Below are 17,160 nucleotides of genomic sequence, written 5' to 3'. Positions count from 1 at the left end.
ATCGTAGGAACGGACGATCGCGATAGCGTGTTACATTCGATAAAATACTTTGTTCGTATTTGAATGGTTAGAAACGTTTACTTGGAATTATCCCGAGAAAATTCGTTTCACCAACAAACAAGATAATACGTTATTCGAACGATCGTTTTTCAAATATATTATTGGAATAACGTCGACGTAAGATGCGAAACTCGATGCTCGATGGGTTAATCATATAGGTAGTTGACTGTTATACGTAAACGGGTAAGCATATCGGTATAGTTGGAGGAATATCAGCGAGATGGAAAACAGCCTGGAACGTTCGCCGTTCGAAGAACGAAGAGGCGCGAAAGAAGGACGAGAAGACTGAAATAGACGACGGTGATGCAAAGGAGAAATGGCATAGGGAGAGTGAGAGTAACTTGTCCCATTGAATCGATATTAATCTCCCTCCGTATTAGGTAGCGGAACTAACGGCATCGGTATGCAAGACAGTGTGGCCAACAAAAGTGAAAAACGAGAGTAAGCGAATCCCGGTTGCCGCTGTCGTCGTCGGGAACAATTTCAAAATTGCAGCAGCGCGAGAAAGCAAGTAGCCGGAGGTCCGCCGGTGACTCATTGTCACGGGATTCGTTAACTCGCCAGGTGGGAGGCTGGTTGGAACAGAAAATTCACGCGTAGGTGGTGAAAGTGAGTGGTTCGGTGACTTAACGAGACCGTTCTCGCCCGATGCCCGATGACCGATGCGTTGGTCGCTAGAACGCGGAGAATACGAGCGATTTTTGAAACGACGTTATGTATATACGTAAGAACGTCCGCTATCTTTTACAACGAATATTTATTAGATTCGGACGCGTTATCTTTCGATTAATTTTATTACCCAGTTAGAGAACGAATTATCGCGCGAGTTAAAAGTTTTGCAAGTTACGAGTCGTACTTTCGTGGAATCAAGCGCGAGTTCTATATCCGCGTACGATCGAACGATACGATTTTTACATCTCCGCTTAGTTCACTTCGTGTTCGAACTTTAACTTTTCGATCGAAATTCATATTGTATTCATTTGTATTTTGCAACTTGATACTCCGTGTATCGTACAACTTGTGACTTGTTCGATAAATTTATGTCACAATAATCGAGTTACAAGTACGCGCTGTACGATCTATTTCGTCAGCTGCGTGGCAATTTTATCGAGCGAACTTGAGCGCGTTCGACGCAATTGCGAAAGAAAGCATTCTTATTCCCGTAGAAAGTGCATTCTTCTTCTTCCTCTTCTTCTTCTTCTTCTTCGACAGACCGCCGGTGATCAACTAAACGGCGGAGCTATTTTTTTTTCTTCGTCGCGCAATGACGGTGACGAACGATCCTGCTCTCGCCCGGAGAAATCTTCGATCTATCATTCGCCTCCTTTTCTTTGATTTCCTATTCTTCGATGTTTGCGACTCTCGTATTGGGAAAGGTCGATTCTTGGTGCTTTTACGAGTTACAGTCGTAACGTATAGCGTTATGACGAGACGTAAAGTGAAACGCTTCGATCCTTATCTTTCTTCCGATGATACACGCTGTTACTACTACAACGGTGATGAAGAATATAGTTTCATGGTCGAAAGTGTAACGACTTTCAATTTTACGTGGTAATTGGCGAGCAAGTTACAATAGGCGAGAATTTATGAAATATTATACTAATAAGTAGCGATGGGCTTAAAGTATTGTACGTCGCAAGTATTCGCGCGTCATTTCCAGCTGGGTTCGGCGATAAGTTTCTTTACTTTTCGCTAGTACGTAATACGCTTGTATTTCGAAGAATATTATAATTTACACGAGGGAAAATTAAGGAAGACGGATGTGTGTATATATAGAGATAGATAGATAGATAATAGATTAATTCTTTTATTTGTAATTTACTTTTTTTTTTTTTAGAAGAAAAAACAGTACTTCAACGGTAGAAATAATGGAAATTTAATCTTATCAAAGGATCGATAAAAAATCGCCGCTTCTCTTAGGTATCGTTCATAGATAGTTGGAAGAGAAAATAGGTTAAAATAAATGTAGGAATTCCAGCTATCGTGTATAATTCTGTATAATTTTCCTGCGATAAACGTTTAACGAAACACTCGCAAGAAGTTTGATTCGTTCGAACGTCTAAGTAGTTGGAAATCGTAGGATGATGTACGATGAATTTTAATACAACATGGTTGGAAAGAGCGGAACTCGTTAAATCGAAAGATACGAATCTTTTAAAAATATATAACTGGTAAACGTAAGAAGTTTAGCGACAAACTAATGGCATAACGTTACGACGATCGATACGTTTGAAACTTTGGAGAAAGTTTCAAAGATGTAGTACGTGTAAAATTACGTTAAAAGGAAATTGGTATTTTTTATATAAAGGTATTAATTACCCGTTTCAACTTTTAATAAATGATACGAACGTCTATTTAATTTCTGTTTCTTTAATCGCGTCCGTAAAGATATAAATTTGCGTAAAACCGGCAATTTATTGGCTTCAAAGTATTGGAACTCTACGAAGCGAAGCTCGAACGTTGAATTTGATTCGGACTTATAATTGCCTGTCGAAGTTGGTCCCATCGCTACTAATTAGCGGTATAAGTTCTATATCGAGACCGAAAACAATCGAAATACCAGACAATGGAAGAAAGCGTTTCGGCAAGCGTGATAAAAAATTTATTAGCTATCGAGGCATGTGTGATGACGCGTGTGATTTGTTTAGCAATCGGCTAATTGTTCCAGCTTCTTTCCTCTCTGTTTCCTATACGACGACGCACGTTTGTGCGCGTTACGCGTGAATTACGAATATCGTTACACAAAGGTAACAGATTTCGCGGCCTCTCGTTCGTAGAACGAACGAAACGGGTTCTCTGATCCATCGCGTGCGATACTTTAGCTAGATTTCCACGTCGCTTTATCGGCCCGCGATTCGCGCACGACGAACTGTTAAATATCGCGTTCAACGCTTTATTTTATATCTTTCCATGGTATGTTTGAAATCCGTTTCGGTCGAAACGACTACTTGATCCTTTGCGACAAGTACGAAGAGCAGAGATAATGATCAATTTGTATTCTTTAAATACACTTTCGTGACTCTACGATAACGTCGACCGTGTTTTCTTTCTCCATATCGTTTAATGCGAATGCGAAATACGTTGTTTCAAATATTTTCTATAAATCTACGATCTTTGGTAGTTTTCACGTGATCAGAAACGTTAAACACGAGATTGGTAGCTTCGACATAAAACTCGCGATATTTGGCACGTCGGACGACGAATTTGTTCTGTTGTTACTTTCTCGATCGTTCTCAAATTGCACGATGTTGTGCGTGTGTGCGCGTGTGCGTGTGTGCGTGTGTAGAAGATGATCGCGAACGCAGAAAACGTCAAACTACTTTCTACCGTTCGCGATGCCCGGATACCGTTAAACGCCAATACTAATATAACGAAAATCGAGGGGCCCCTTTCGAAAGTTCTTTCAGTCGAAAACGAATATCGGTAAACAAAGTTAAGACACGCCATTCGAAATATATTTGTTTACTTTGCCAACTTGTTACATCGTTTGTTACGAGCGTGCAGATCGCGAATGTTTCGTTTCAATAGAGAGATATCAACAAATGGAATAGGTAAGACGAGAAATAAATATTTTTACATAATTAAGTTTAATGTTCAAATAAAATTTCTGACGAAATATTTGTTTATTAGAATTAATTGTAAGTTAATACCACCGATTCGTTTAACGCGTATTTATCTTTCTCGTGCGATAAATAACCGAGTAAAAGCCTTTCGTAACGCACCAGTCGCACAAATACGTTCAACAATCTGTGCCGATACTGTCGTCGGCTCGTGCTAATTGCAAATTTATTTCCAAATGCGCGAATCCTTTCTTCGTTCGGAGTAAGAAACTTTAATTTTTGTCGTCGTCGTACGTTTAATCGGAGGGAAAGTTTCAGGATCGACGTCACGACGACAAAATTAAAACCAGTCGAAGCGATAAAGATAAACAAAGGTGTCGACAGCATACTTGTTAGTCCAATTCCGACAAGAAATTAGTTCGTCGGTCATCGAACGAATTTCCATCTTTCACGTTCCTAGCCGTGACCGTTAATTTCCATAGCAGAACTTTATCGTGACAATTTTACCATTTACGATCCTGTAAATTAATTGGACTGGCAAAAGCAAGCGAGTGGCTGAGTATTTTTAAAGCCACAACGTATAAATTTTTTGAGGACGCGTACGAAGATTCTTCCTCCCTTGAAATAGTCACAATTCGAGTTCACTAACCGTACATCAAAGCTTTGTGTTTCGATAATTTATGCGTACATTTGCAACATTTCCTCGTAATTTGTACGTCAGTTTGCGGACCAATCGTCCATTTATTGGCACGCTAAACGTGTTAAAAGCGCAGCTTCTTCAGGCATTCTTCGAGGAATACGGCGCCGCTGGCGCTGATACGTCCAGGTTAAAACCGTTCTTTCAACGATTAGCATATAGGCACACTGACACACTAAGGTCGTGTATCTACGTGCTTTCCTTTTTTCTTTTTCCTTTTTCTTTTTTTCTTTTTTTTTTTCTTACGATACTTTTGGTACCAGACAAAGTCCGAAGTAAAGAATTTTGGAGCACGCAGCGCGAGCAGTTTGGCAGAGTGGAATGACAAACAGGTAACCGATCGTGAGCGAGCGGTTGGATTTGCCATAAAACTACACTGGCTCGTAAAAATATTCGAACGTTTGGCATAGGAAACCTCTTAAGAGGAATCATTGTATTTGCAGCGTCTTAAAATTCTATCGCACTTTAAATTAAAAGTATCCACGTTGTTTATCATCTACCTCGAATATACGATTATTATCAGCCTGAACGTTTTCCGCGAACGAGTTGACCATCTTTTGCGTTATTATGCTACAGTTGGGCATAGCATCTCGTGTTTGCGTTTCCATCTACTAATCAACTATTTTACGAGCAATTTGTTACAATCGTTATAATTTGTAACAGACGATATTTACGATACAGTTATATTTTTTTTCTTTACTTTCGAATTTACGTAGTTGACCAGCATGGGTGCCGAGCAATTTACACGCTACTCTATAGTTTATATATATATATATACACTAAAGAATATGTACACATATTATATCATGTATATCCGTTAACAGGTAATAATAATAACCTTAACGCTCATAGTCGGTATTTCTGAATAATATAAATTTCTATTGAAATTACAGGGACACGTTGGTAGAATTCGGTCACTGAAGGTGCTTAAGTTTGAAGTATGCTCTTAAGAACGTACACCGGAGAAGTATCTACAGTGGTAATGGAATATTATGGAGATGATTTAAACGGGTAAGAGAGCAAGTTCGAGAAAGGTTCGTCAATTGCGACGAACGGGTACGACTTTCACTCCATTTGAACGAGCACTGCGCGCCATGCTGTATTATTTATTAAGGCAAAAAGTTTTGCGCTTAATGATATTTTTCGCAGATGTAAATGAATTTGTAACGTACTCGATGTTTAACGGGACGGAGAGTTTGCTTGCGTTATTAATCCGTAATTGAGAATGCAAATTAATTTCCCACTTTGATCACAGGTGAGAACACGTTATATACGCGAAATGGGTATTTGAGGAACAAGGATAACAGGAAATTATAATAGAAAACTTTGTCAACAGAATTTATTACGATTGCGTCGAACTATATAAATGCAGCGATAAACGTAGCGATGTACGGAAAGTATTCTGTAGCCTCGCCTCGTCGCTTTCATTCACCAAACGGTGCGTTACTTACGATATACGTTACGAAGAGACTAAAAATTCCGGAACGGATAACGAAATTCAGACGGCGAAAGACAAAAGGGACGCGTTCGCCACCTCGATAAATCTACCCTACGTCTCGTATAGTGGTCCCGTCGGTGCAACGGTAAGTCTTAAAAGGATTCGATCGTCGTTGTCCAATAAAGATTTATTAGCGAATTATGAATTTATTCTCTCTCTTTCTCTCTTTTCCCCGACACTTTTATATCGCTCTTTCAACAATTTTTTATCCTTTCTTCTTATCGGTTTTTTTCACCGGACTTTAGTTATCGTCGCGTGCGCTTCGAGCATCAAGAATCAAGAACGAAGAGTCGATGGAACAGACGAGTGTTTCATTTTCTTTTGTTGCTCGTTTTAATAAAGAATTAAATAAATGTAATCGTTTGGACGCGGTAACGAAGACGACGTACGCGACGAGGTCGTCAGGATGAACGAGAAGAAGGAAAAGCGATTCGGTGACCCAAAATTGACAAAGATATCGGCACGGTGCGGTAGTTTGATCGAGGCGCACGCCCACGAACCATTGTCTTCGTAATGGGGGGACGCGACGTTCGATCGTGCACGATCGAACCAGCGATCAGAGTAATCGAGCACATCCAGGTGTGCCCCCGTTGCGCGTCGTCTTACATCGCGACCAACTCTTTCCTCTACGTGAGCGTTCCGAGGATCGTGGATTCCCAGTCGAGATCACGAGGACGCGCAATTAACTAGTTGATAAACCACGCGCGCATTTTTTCCTTTGCGAGCGTGCATCGTAATTAGCGGACGGTCGGTCAGCCTCGGTCACTATGCGCCGGGAGAAAGTTGGCTCAAGGTGAACCGTAAGAATGAAATAACGCGGCGCTCGTGGCGTTTCTGGTAGCGGGCTGACCGCTCTATTCTTTCTTCTCTTTTTATCGTTTTTCCAGAGCGGGCGAATCCTCGACGGGAAGAGGGTGACCGACGTTTAATTGGATAAAAATCGTGAAAATTGTCGCGGGTGGGCCGCGACCGATCGGGCCGTTACAATTAGCTAAATTACGATTCGAACGTAACCGAGTTTACGATACGCTCGATTATCGAGAGAACGCTTTACACCAACGTGCCGAGTCTAAAATAGTAACTTGACCGTGAAAGTGAGCGTGGCAAACTATCCTTATTCAAAAACTGTTTGACCGGTTGCGACCGAAGGCACTATCGATGGTAGCAGATTCTATATTGGAAGAAAGATACGGCGTATCAACGGTATAAGATGGTAGCTGATCTGAAAGATGTCTGTTCGTCCGTACGTTAATTAGTCGCAGTAACTGATTACGCGCAGCACTATCTTGAAATTATTTCGAACGAACGCCTTACGTAATTAAACATCGGTAACAGTTCTACCGGATAATTGCGTCTTATATTTGATAAAATTGTCGTTTTCTAAGTCTATGACCGTTTTTCAACGCGATTTTCTCGACGTCCGTGTTATTGATTACAACGTTGGCGTACTACTTTTCACGACGTTTCCTTAAAGCGATACACGACTCCCTATGTAGGTTAATCCGTTTTTGCATAACATTATCGTCAACTTCTTAAATTCTCGTTAGATCGTCATTGATTTCTAACTATTAGCAATTACTCGCGATAGCCTGTACATAATCTAGGTAAAAGGATCCGCGAATTCGTGGCTGCGACGAATAGCACGGCGCGATGAAATTATTATAAAGGCTGATTACGGTAAATTGTCGTAGAGTATAATGTTTCGTAAAAACGTTGTATAATCATTTAATTCGTAATTACCAGAGAAATTTCGAGCGATTGTAAAAATACAAAGAGAAATAAAAATTAACGGACATATTAAAATAACGATTTTTAACAGGAAAAATGGAACGATAGTTCGAGCTTAGCCGTGAGTTTGAATTGGTGGCCGCAGCAACTTACAAACGCGAATCAACCTATGGATCGGAAATGATTTCGGCGATAGGTACCCTGAGATTTTTAGGGTGCGGTGAGGACAAGCTCCTCCTCTCTCGATGTGGTTTCGGCAGTGGAAAGTATGCCAGAATTAAATCTTGCGTTCGACTTAATACGAAATGAACGATCGACGGTGCCGTTTGGAAATCGACTGCGAATCGACGCTCGGAACGCTGCTCGAATTCCTACAATTCGGTGGTTCGAAGTGAGAAATCGGTCAAACGCACGGTTGGATTCGATCGGATTCGATCGGATTCGATCGGATTCGATCGGATTGTTTCACGTACGAGGCACGCGTTGTCTTGGAATTTTCAAGTTCTCCCTCGAAATACCCGGTATACCGAATCGTTTCTAAACGCTCTGTTCATCAGGATATACGCTCTTAACCGAACGAATCGGATATCGAAGGCGAATTTCTCTTCTTCAATATGGATGGCCTTTATTCTCGCCCGTGACCGTTCCTTGTTCGAGAGAAATTTTCTGCTCACAAACTTTGCGAGGAAAGTAAAAGAAAATCCGAAACCGATGCTTTCTAAGAAAGTAGATGTACGTACGTTTGTCGCAAGCTGCTTCGCAACAGCCCGAGTTCGAATTTCGTCTCCTCGTCTTTCGGCGATCCGGCGCGATTACAGCCAACCCGGCGTTACTTACTAGACGCGTCGAGTTTCGTGTCACGCAAATTTCTACAAGCGCGGAAATACACGGTTTACCATAAAAACGTTTCGAGGATATATATCGTTGCAGAAAATATTTTGAAAGTAACGATACGAACTATTACGATTACGCGATAAAATTGAAGTTTGAATTTATACGAGTCGTAAGCGAACGTAATTGCAACGGAGATTTAACAAGTTTTTGTACATGATGTAATTCGCGCACAGTCCGTTTTCCCGCGCGTTTTTCCTTCCTCGTTCGAGCCAAACGACGAGAATGCGCTTAAATACAGATAATAAGGTAGATAAAATGACTCACTCGTGTCTGAAATAGCGTTATTTGGCGCTAGTTGTCCCGCATTATTTCCTTCGATATTTTTTTTTTTTACTTGGCTGCGTGATTTCTTGTTTCGACGTTGTTTATTCGTGGAAATAAACGCAAGATCGTAATATCGCGTCGGAATTAAAATATTACCGATAGCGTTTTTTTTTTTTTCTATTGAAAAGTTAATCTATATTTTCAGTACCATCGAGCAAGTTTAAACTCGCATAGTGGTAAAAATATTCCGATCGATCGTTCCGATCAGTTCCGGAAAAACGAAAGAAAGCGAAAGAAAGCGAAATAAACGAAATAAACGAATTACGGATTGTCTGTTGGCAATTGTCGAAACTCGTTTCGCACGAAGCGCGAACCATCGAGACCGTGTTTTAAACGCGGCAAGAGTTTCGACTTTTTCCTTTTCATCGACAGGTTGAATGCGTCAAAAAATCGACCTGTCGATTCTGCGCGCTGCTATATCCCTCGTACAATGTCATAGCTTGCCGTTGACCCGCTTGAAATCGAGTCATTGTTTTCTCTCTGCACCACGTCGGTATCTTTTCCGTCGGGGTTGCGTACGCGTACAGTGGCTCGCGAAACGACGACTTCCAGAAACTTTTCAAGATCCTTGGCGATCGTAGTATAACGAATAGTCGACTGTTTAAATATTTGGACGATCCTTTCGAAGTATATGTACCTTGTACATGCTTCCGTATAAATTTGCGAATTTGTCTCAAACTTTAGCGATACAACGAGACTTTAAAAGTTCGAACCAAAGAACTTTATTCTACGTTTTTCGCTTATCTTTTCACACAGAACCGTGCTGCTGCCAGCTGTACCACGATAGCTGGGCTGCTCTTGTATTCGTTAGCACCGTAACGAAACTCGTCTATCGCGATTACATCGGCAAAGTCTGAAACGGACGCGTGTTGATCGCGACGCACCTTCGCGCCGATATAACGACAGATTAAATTTAATAATTAAATAATTTATTTAACAGGTTTCTGACGGCAAGTCAAAGAACGTATTGCCAAAGAATAGAGACTTTGTCCGAAGGATTCGGCCACGGAATGGGGAACGGTAAACGGAATCGACAAGACGGACAGGGGCGTACGGATAAAGTTTTCGCTTTTTCTGGTTACGCGTAGCCCAGTTACGGTTATAAATAATTAGACAAAAATATCGATTAATTTCTTTTTGGAAAATTGTAAAAACTGTTCTCGCAAGAGAATTCTACATCTTGCAAGTTCGTCCGTGTTACGCTGCTCGATAACTCGTTCTGTCCCGATCTCAATCGTTTGTATCACGCGTTAACTTTTCAAATTCTATTTGATCGCGTCACGATTGTATTCGTTCTATTTGCAATTTTCTAATCAAATTACGTTCCGTCGAAAATGGGCAAATATCCGCGCGTACTTTCGAGCAGTAGCGTGGATGCGCGGACGACGAGGCAAGATCCGCGTGAAAGCCGAACGCGAGACTCTCGTGAATGGCTGGTGACGTCAACGCTCGTGGAAAAATTGCGCAATTTCACCGTTCCAGCCGGCGCGAAATTCGTTCGCTCGGCTTTCTTGCGGAATCGGAACCGCGACGGAGGCGGGACCCGGAGGAAGAAAAAACGCCGCGCCGGAGAGTCCGGGGAAATTAACGGGGTCGGTATTCGGAATGCGCGTTAATTAGGATCTAATTTGCGCTCGCGATCCACAAATTGTTGTAATTTCCCCGGAGAAGACGCGCCTACTTACGCGGGAATAATATCTCGAAATTTATCGTTTGCTTTCCGATACGCTTCCGCTATTGTTGCCGTCGTAACTTTCGGCGTTATTTGCCGGTTAAACGTTTTTCGAATACCTTTCGAATACGCGCTGCGTTATCGTACAAAAGTATCTCGGACATTCGCTCGTTCTTCGCAGAATCTCGCTTATCTTGATTACGAAATTACGGATCGAAGTATCTGCATCGAGTTTGTTCTTTACGACGGATATACGCGCGTACGTTCGACCCGTAAGATGATATATCCGCTAACGCTATTAACGGATCGCAACAATTGTCGTTGACAATATCGATATCCTCGCTATGAAACACTCGGCAGGTTCGTCTCTTACGGAACCGATCTTCGAAGTATCGTATCTAGGTCGATCATAATCCGGATTTCGATTTGGAGTAGGTCTGTACGCATGAAACGCGTTAGAATATTAAATGTCGATTTAGGAACGACGCGCATGATGATGTCTCTTACGTAAATGGGTTATACGAATGTTTCCGCGTAGCTCCGCTTCTGTTATAAACGCGTGTTAGCACTTTCCCCTCTAACGACGTCTGCTTATATCCTTCGACGTTCGGCGTGATTCTTTAATACACGTTACATTTATTCGTTTTATCAGATTTAAACAAAATTTACAATTTACAACTCGTTCTCCGTTAGGTTATAATATCTGTGTTTTTTCCAAAGAGGATGCAGCTTTCTTTCGCCAAAAAGAAATCAAAGGTTTACTTTCTCACGTTATTTTACTAAACTAAGGTTTACTTTGCTAGAAAGTAGTAAGCTCTGGAAGATAAATTTTACGGTACGAGCGATATTATATAGCCGAACGAAAGTGCAAAATATCTACGGTGCACGATACGATAACGGTTACCTTGTAAGTGGAAAGAACTTATTAGAAATTAATATAAACGATTTGTTTGCTACGTAGATAGCTTTCCTGTAATATCAACGTACCATCTCTCGCGATCATTTACACGTTTACTCGTTTTCATTATCATCGAAACTCGAATTAGCGAGCGAAAGTCGATACGCGTCTTTGGATTTCTTGCACGATCTTGGATGATCCACGAGAGTATGCAAAACTACGTATACGTCTATAGGTTTGTAGTATCTCGTCTAAAATCAGACAGCGACCGTGAATGTTGTTGGTTGGGAACTTTCGCTGCTATCTTGACCGTGCTCCACTTCCGGTATTCGAGCGGAGAAGGGAAGAGAGACGGAGAACGGCCTCCTATCGTTTAAGACAGATACGTATCATGGAAAACTACTTTCTACGATTGGCGATAAAAATATATAAAAACACGTGTGTCGCCTTTGACGATATTTCATTGACGTTCGTCTATCGTAATAACGCAGTTTGTTCCGATTTTGTATTCGTCGCGTACGATCATATATATGACACGATATATGATACGATAATTCGATAATTCGATCGTACGCGACGAAGAAAGATTTAAACCGGAGTAAGAATTTTTACGTATCTTAAGATGCTGTTGCGGTAAAACGTAACGAGGAATACGTGTAAATTCCGTGTATAATAAAAAGTAGGTCGAACCGCGTGAAACTTAGATAACCAATTTTATAGGTATCAAGAGAGAGAGAGAGAGAGAGAGAGAGAGAGAGAGAGAGAGAGAGAGAGAAGGGTAAAACGTAGGACAACGATTTCTTCTAAATTTCATCCAAGGGAAAAACTATATTTGAGAATTCGTGGAAAACTTTCGCTGATATCCGGTAGCTGGTGTGGACTTCCGGTATTCGCGGTAGGCAGAGCGAGACCGCGCGTCATTCTCCGTCGAATGTCGTGTGATTCAACCTCGCTCCGTTTACGTCTCATTGTAGCTCTCTCGGCCGATGATTAAGAAAAAAGAAAGTCGAGCCTACATTCTATAGACGGCGGACAAAGTATTGTCCAGGAGGTTGAAAGCATAAAAAACTATCGCTGGACTTAACGCTGCGAAGAATGGTTTGTGTTTCACGTGGCCGTAGGCAAACGAAATTTTCCAACTATCCACCCTTGCCACTTTTTCCCAGCTTTCCTCCTCAAGAATATAGATAAGAGTATAGAGGAAGGAATTGAAATTTTTGCCGCAGGTGACGGTCCCGGCAGAGCTGGCGAGGGTTTTTGGTGAAAGCCGACGACCCCGAGAGGGGAGAGTATATAGACTGCGTTTCGTTTCTGGTGAGCTCACAACCAACTTACTCGGCAAACTCGTCGGTGTGTTTTGCCCGTCACGTTTGTTAATCGACCTCTCTCCGCTGCCTTTCGTTCATTCGCCCTTCCATTTCGCGAGGATCTCGTAGTCGGGTGCCGTCGCCACCGAACGAGACGAAACCAACGAGAAAATCGACGAGCTGCGACGAGAGAAACGCTCGAGTGCCAAGTGTGTGTGCCAATAGGATTATAATCAGCCGAAACTGCAGCAGGAAAAAGGTTTGTGACAACGTTGTGATCAGTGTTAACCCGATGGACCGATTGATACACTCGTATACACGGTGGTGCGTAATCCGTGATCTTTTAGTTTCCGTTTAGTTTCCGTTTAGTTTCCGTTTAGTTTCCGACCATCTTCGAAGGTGACATCTCGAACGTCTTTTTTCGCACTACACGCGTCAACGATCACCGTTGGAAATCTTTCCAATCGTTTGTGTTTTTCTGTTTTCTATCATTTGGTGACTCGCGCTTTTGCGTTTCATTCGTTTCCACGCCGGTGAAAAAGACGATCCTCTTCGATAGTTTTCGATTCTGTTCCGTCGTTTCGTTGGACGAACGCTCTTCGTTTTCCAAATAATTACCTCGATTACCTCTGTTTTTTAATCCTTAATCGATGCTTAATTTTTATCCGTTACGATAAAACACGCAGTTCTATTCGCGCGAGCGATCGCGCAGTAATAGTTTCTCTCGTATCGTTCGATCGTTTTCTATGAAAATAGCAGGCTCTTTTCTTTTTGCCAACGTTCATCGAACAAAGCTGATCCCTTCTCCTCGTTTCTCGCTTCTTGTCCCCACTCTGTTGGTCTTGCGAACACACGTTGAAAAGGCAAAAGGGTATGTGGGGTAGCGAGTCAGTGTGTCAGCGTTCTCACGTCTCTCTTCGAGGCGTCCTTCCTTCTCCGGGTCTATGTGGAGAATAAGGCCGCGTGTAGGCAGAGAAAGATCTTCGTGCTGGATAACGAAGAGAGAAACGAAGCTGACGCTGGACGATCGCTGGAAAAGGATGGATTCTTCATTCTGAATCTCAGCAGCGCCGTTCAACGTTCGTACTCGATCTAACTGCATAGGAGACGAGATTCGCGATAAATGCCAATGATTTAGAGACGTAATTGAGTCCAGTGGTCGACTTTTCAGCGAAGATGAAAACGTTGCTACGCGACTAAACGTTCGTTTCTATTCGTATCGATTACGCGGAAAACATTGGCCGACAAATTTAATATCGCGACAAATAAAATCTGATTACTTTTTAGTAAAATCAAATTTCCTGAATCGCGGTATTCGCGTACGTATGATTTATAGTCGCGAAACAGAGTTAAAACGTATTAAACAGTTTTAAGCAACGTACAGATCCTTTTACTTGGTTCTCCGATGTTCTTTGTTTTATCGATGTCTCTACGGAAGTTACGATTTCTTGCAAAGCCTGTGTAAACTTTTACGTTATATTCCTTAATTTCATTTGTAAATTTTTCCGTGAAAATCAGTTGGAAGATAGTTGCCGCGAACCAAGGGAATGCCCGCCACCTGTCGTTCAAGTTCGATGCTGTGTAGTCATTTCGCGGCGGTTCGAACGTCGCCGGATAATTTCGTGGGATCAGCAGAAATACCATCGAAAGCCTTTTGTTTCGTCCCTTTAACAAGCGAGACGAATATTCGTGAAAGTTCCTGGGCAACCGGCCGTGTTCACGCGAGATCAATTTTCCGCGGCGCGATGTTGCCTTAATTTCCCGCTTTCTGCCTCGCCCTAGCAGCAAACTACTCCTCGGAGAAAGAAACATCGGAAAACGAGAGAAAAAAAAAAAGCACATACGCGTTTAAAATGTATCTCTTTGGAATCTTTCTCCAGTGTTTCTCCGTTTCAACCTGTTAATCAGATCGTACGATATGTTTATCTCATCCCTCTCTTTTCTCTACCGAAACGACTACCTATCCTTTTACCCTTATTTTCATAAATTAAGAAAACTAAGAATTTTCTCGACGACTGTTCTATTCGCGCATTATATCGATAAAAAGATGTTTCAGTCTGGTAATTTAGAGGTAATTTGGAGGAAAAGGATTTGTTATCCGTCTTTCTCTGATTCGAAACGTTTGATCCAAATTTTTCGCGGCCGTTAATTATAAAATGAACGTTATATAGATAGAACGTTACTACCTACCTACTTGGAAACGCGGTGAATTTCTTTCTCTCTTTAATCGTTTCGATATAGAAGATAGAGATATACTTTGATCGGTTTAACGCGCTGTTTTCACGTGCCTTTTAGCTGTACGCTTTTCCACTTGATATCGACTTTTTCAACGTCGCAATTACATTTGCTCGCTATTCTGCTTATTATTTCCAACGAAGTAAAAAAGCCGTTGAAAAATTCATTTCTAGAGACTACAGAGATGTTTCTTGATTGTTGCTTCGACGATCGAACATAATTTACTTTCATTGATCGTTGGTTCTTGGCGAAAATAGTCGGTTGTCGGAGGATTCGATACGCTCGACTATAAAGTTCAATCTCGGAAGATCTGGACATTTGGCTCATCGGTTGAAACATTTTGACCAATCGCTCGGCGTAAACTTGAATCGAGTCCACTTTCCGGTTTCCTCGAAAATACCATACGTTGTACGATTAACTTTCCATCGATAAGTGGAACGGTGTAACCATTAGCATACTCGGACCATCTTTTTTTACCTTCGCATCCTTTCCTCCATGTCACTTTCACAACGGACGACAGAATTTCGCGCAACACCGTCCTACCATGGTGTGCGTTCCGCGCCGCGTCGTCTGGCATTCGTACGGGGTTTCGTTCGGTGCGTGTGTCACTACAGTGCATCGTAGCTATAACGGTACCTCGTTACGTCATGTGCTCGCACCTGTCACGCCTCGATCGAACAAAGGGTTGCACCACCGGTCTCGCCGCCGTCGCTAATAATAATAAGCAAGCGAGAAAAAAACACGGGCCGAGGAGGAAGCCGCGTTGCTATTCGATATCTGATTTCCGTGACGAGGAAACCGGGACTTCTGCCTTCTCGTTTCCTTCGTGTCAGCGACGTATTCGGAGCAATGCGACGCGCGATGCCCAGGGCGACGCTCCGTCTTCGGACCTTGATCGCTTTAGATTCGCATTGTCGCCTTTATCGATCGCCGTATTTTTCGTTTCATACGTTTCGCAATTTGTACGCGCAATTTTCGCATATCCACGACCGTCTCGTCGCTTTACGAATCTTTATCGAATCGCGACTTTTATGTTAAATCGCGCGCGTTGCGAGTGCGATTAGCCTGAGCGTTATGTTATCATATATATATATATATATAGGTCGATTGCATCTGGCGACGTAGAAACCTTGACGCGACGCTCGACGAATTTCTGATTTACCAACGGTCGCAAGAAAACATTTGCGTAATTCGTAAAGGAAGGAACTACCTTGCTATAGAATTGCCTATACAGAAACATTTTTGTACGAGCGACGCGTTAGAATGCCGATATAGCTCGCTGTCGTAATTCTGATCTCCAAGATCCGCTATCGTTCGACTCGATCGATGATTTTCTATCTACGATCGAATCTTTAGCCGCGTTATCGTCCTCGAGGAAATAATTCGCGATTAACTGGCAGAAACGGAACGGATTCTTCGGTGTTTTTGAAATGTAGGTCGGTTTGCGACGGCCGTTGATGGAAAGAAAAAACGGTACGTTAAGATTTAACGACCAACGATGATAAATTCACGAAGATATCTCTGGGATCTGTTCGCAAGATGCAAGGCGAATCGGTGCACTGACGAAAACGACGAAACGCGTAACGCGGTTTCTCCGACCAACGATTACTCTTGGCCGCGTACTTTGATCCGACTGCACGCGCCTTTTAATACGTTGTCTGTCAATCTGCAACGATTTCAAGGACCAACTGTTTATTCGGATCGTTGATAATGGTTCGCGAGCTCGATCCCATTCGGTGTCATTTTCTCCGGTGTCTACGCGTCGTATTTAGGACGTGAGACACAAACGACACATTCTCGACACGCGTGCGTTCTCTCTCTTCCCCCCACCCCCCTGCCCCTCTTCGTTTCTCCGGATAAAAGATGCGCGAATCACCGGCACACGGTAATCGGAGAAAAGCTACTTGCAAAAAATCTATTCTCGTTGCGGAAGAGAAGTCGATTCATTGTATTCGAAAGGACGATTTCCCCGATTTTTTTGCTGCTAACAGACTCTCGAATAGTTCACACGTTTGTTCAAACAAAACGGCTAACCTTTTTAACCGGATCTTGCAAAAATTGCCGGAAGTTCGTGAAATTCTTATCACGTTCGTTAGTCTCTTTGTTGTAGAAATTGTTGGAAGCGATTATACAGTTTTGCCAACTTGCTTGATTTCGTTATTCGTTTGTTCTTTACGATGCGATTCCGCGAGAATCCGTGAGAATCCGCGTGACGATGATTATCCATCTTTTGCTGAAAAAAAGCGATTAATTCTGAAAACATATGTCCTCGTACGAAGAAAACTCG

The 17,160-nt window shown here is 42.2% G+C and overlaps 1 protein-coding gene across 5 annotated transcripts in view; it reads left to right on the top strand.

Annotated features, from left to right (window-relative positions):
- The first annotated feature begins 264 nt into the window (after positions 1-264).
- Positions 265-17,160, top strand: part of Dyl (transmembrane protein dusky-like) — a 42,153-nt gene continuing 25,257 nt past the window's right edge. Inside the window, exon 1 of one of the 5 annotated variants that reach the window (XM_072002778.1) lies at positions 265-396. Coding sequence is in view for 1 of the 5 variants with exons in the window: in XM_072002773.1 (XP_071858874.1) it covers positions 7,849-7,934 (86 nt within the window). In the remaining 4 variants the exon portion in view is untranslated. Of the gene's footprint in view, positions 397-5,704; positions 5,901-7,699; positions 7,935-12,648; positions 12,963-17,160 lie in introns of those variants that run through there. The other 4 variants (XM_072002776.1, XM_072002773.1, XM_072002774.1 and 1 more) reach the window with 4 other exon arrangements.

This window comes from Bombus fervidus, chromosome 4 (genome assembly GCF_041682495.2).
Source record: "Bombus fervidus isolate BK054 chromosome 4, iyBomFerv1, whole genome shotgun sequence".
Lineage (NCBI taxonomy): Eukaryota > Metazoa > Arthropoda > Insecta > Hymenoptera > Apidae > Bombus > Bombus fervidus.
Note: the sequence above shows the minus strand (reverse complement) of the source record. Positions and strands in the feature narration are given on the sequence as shown.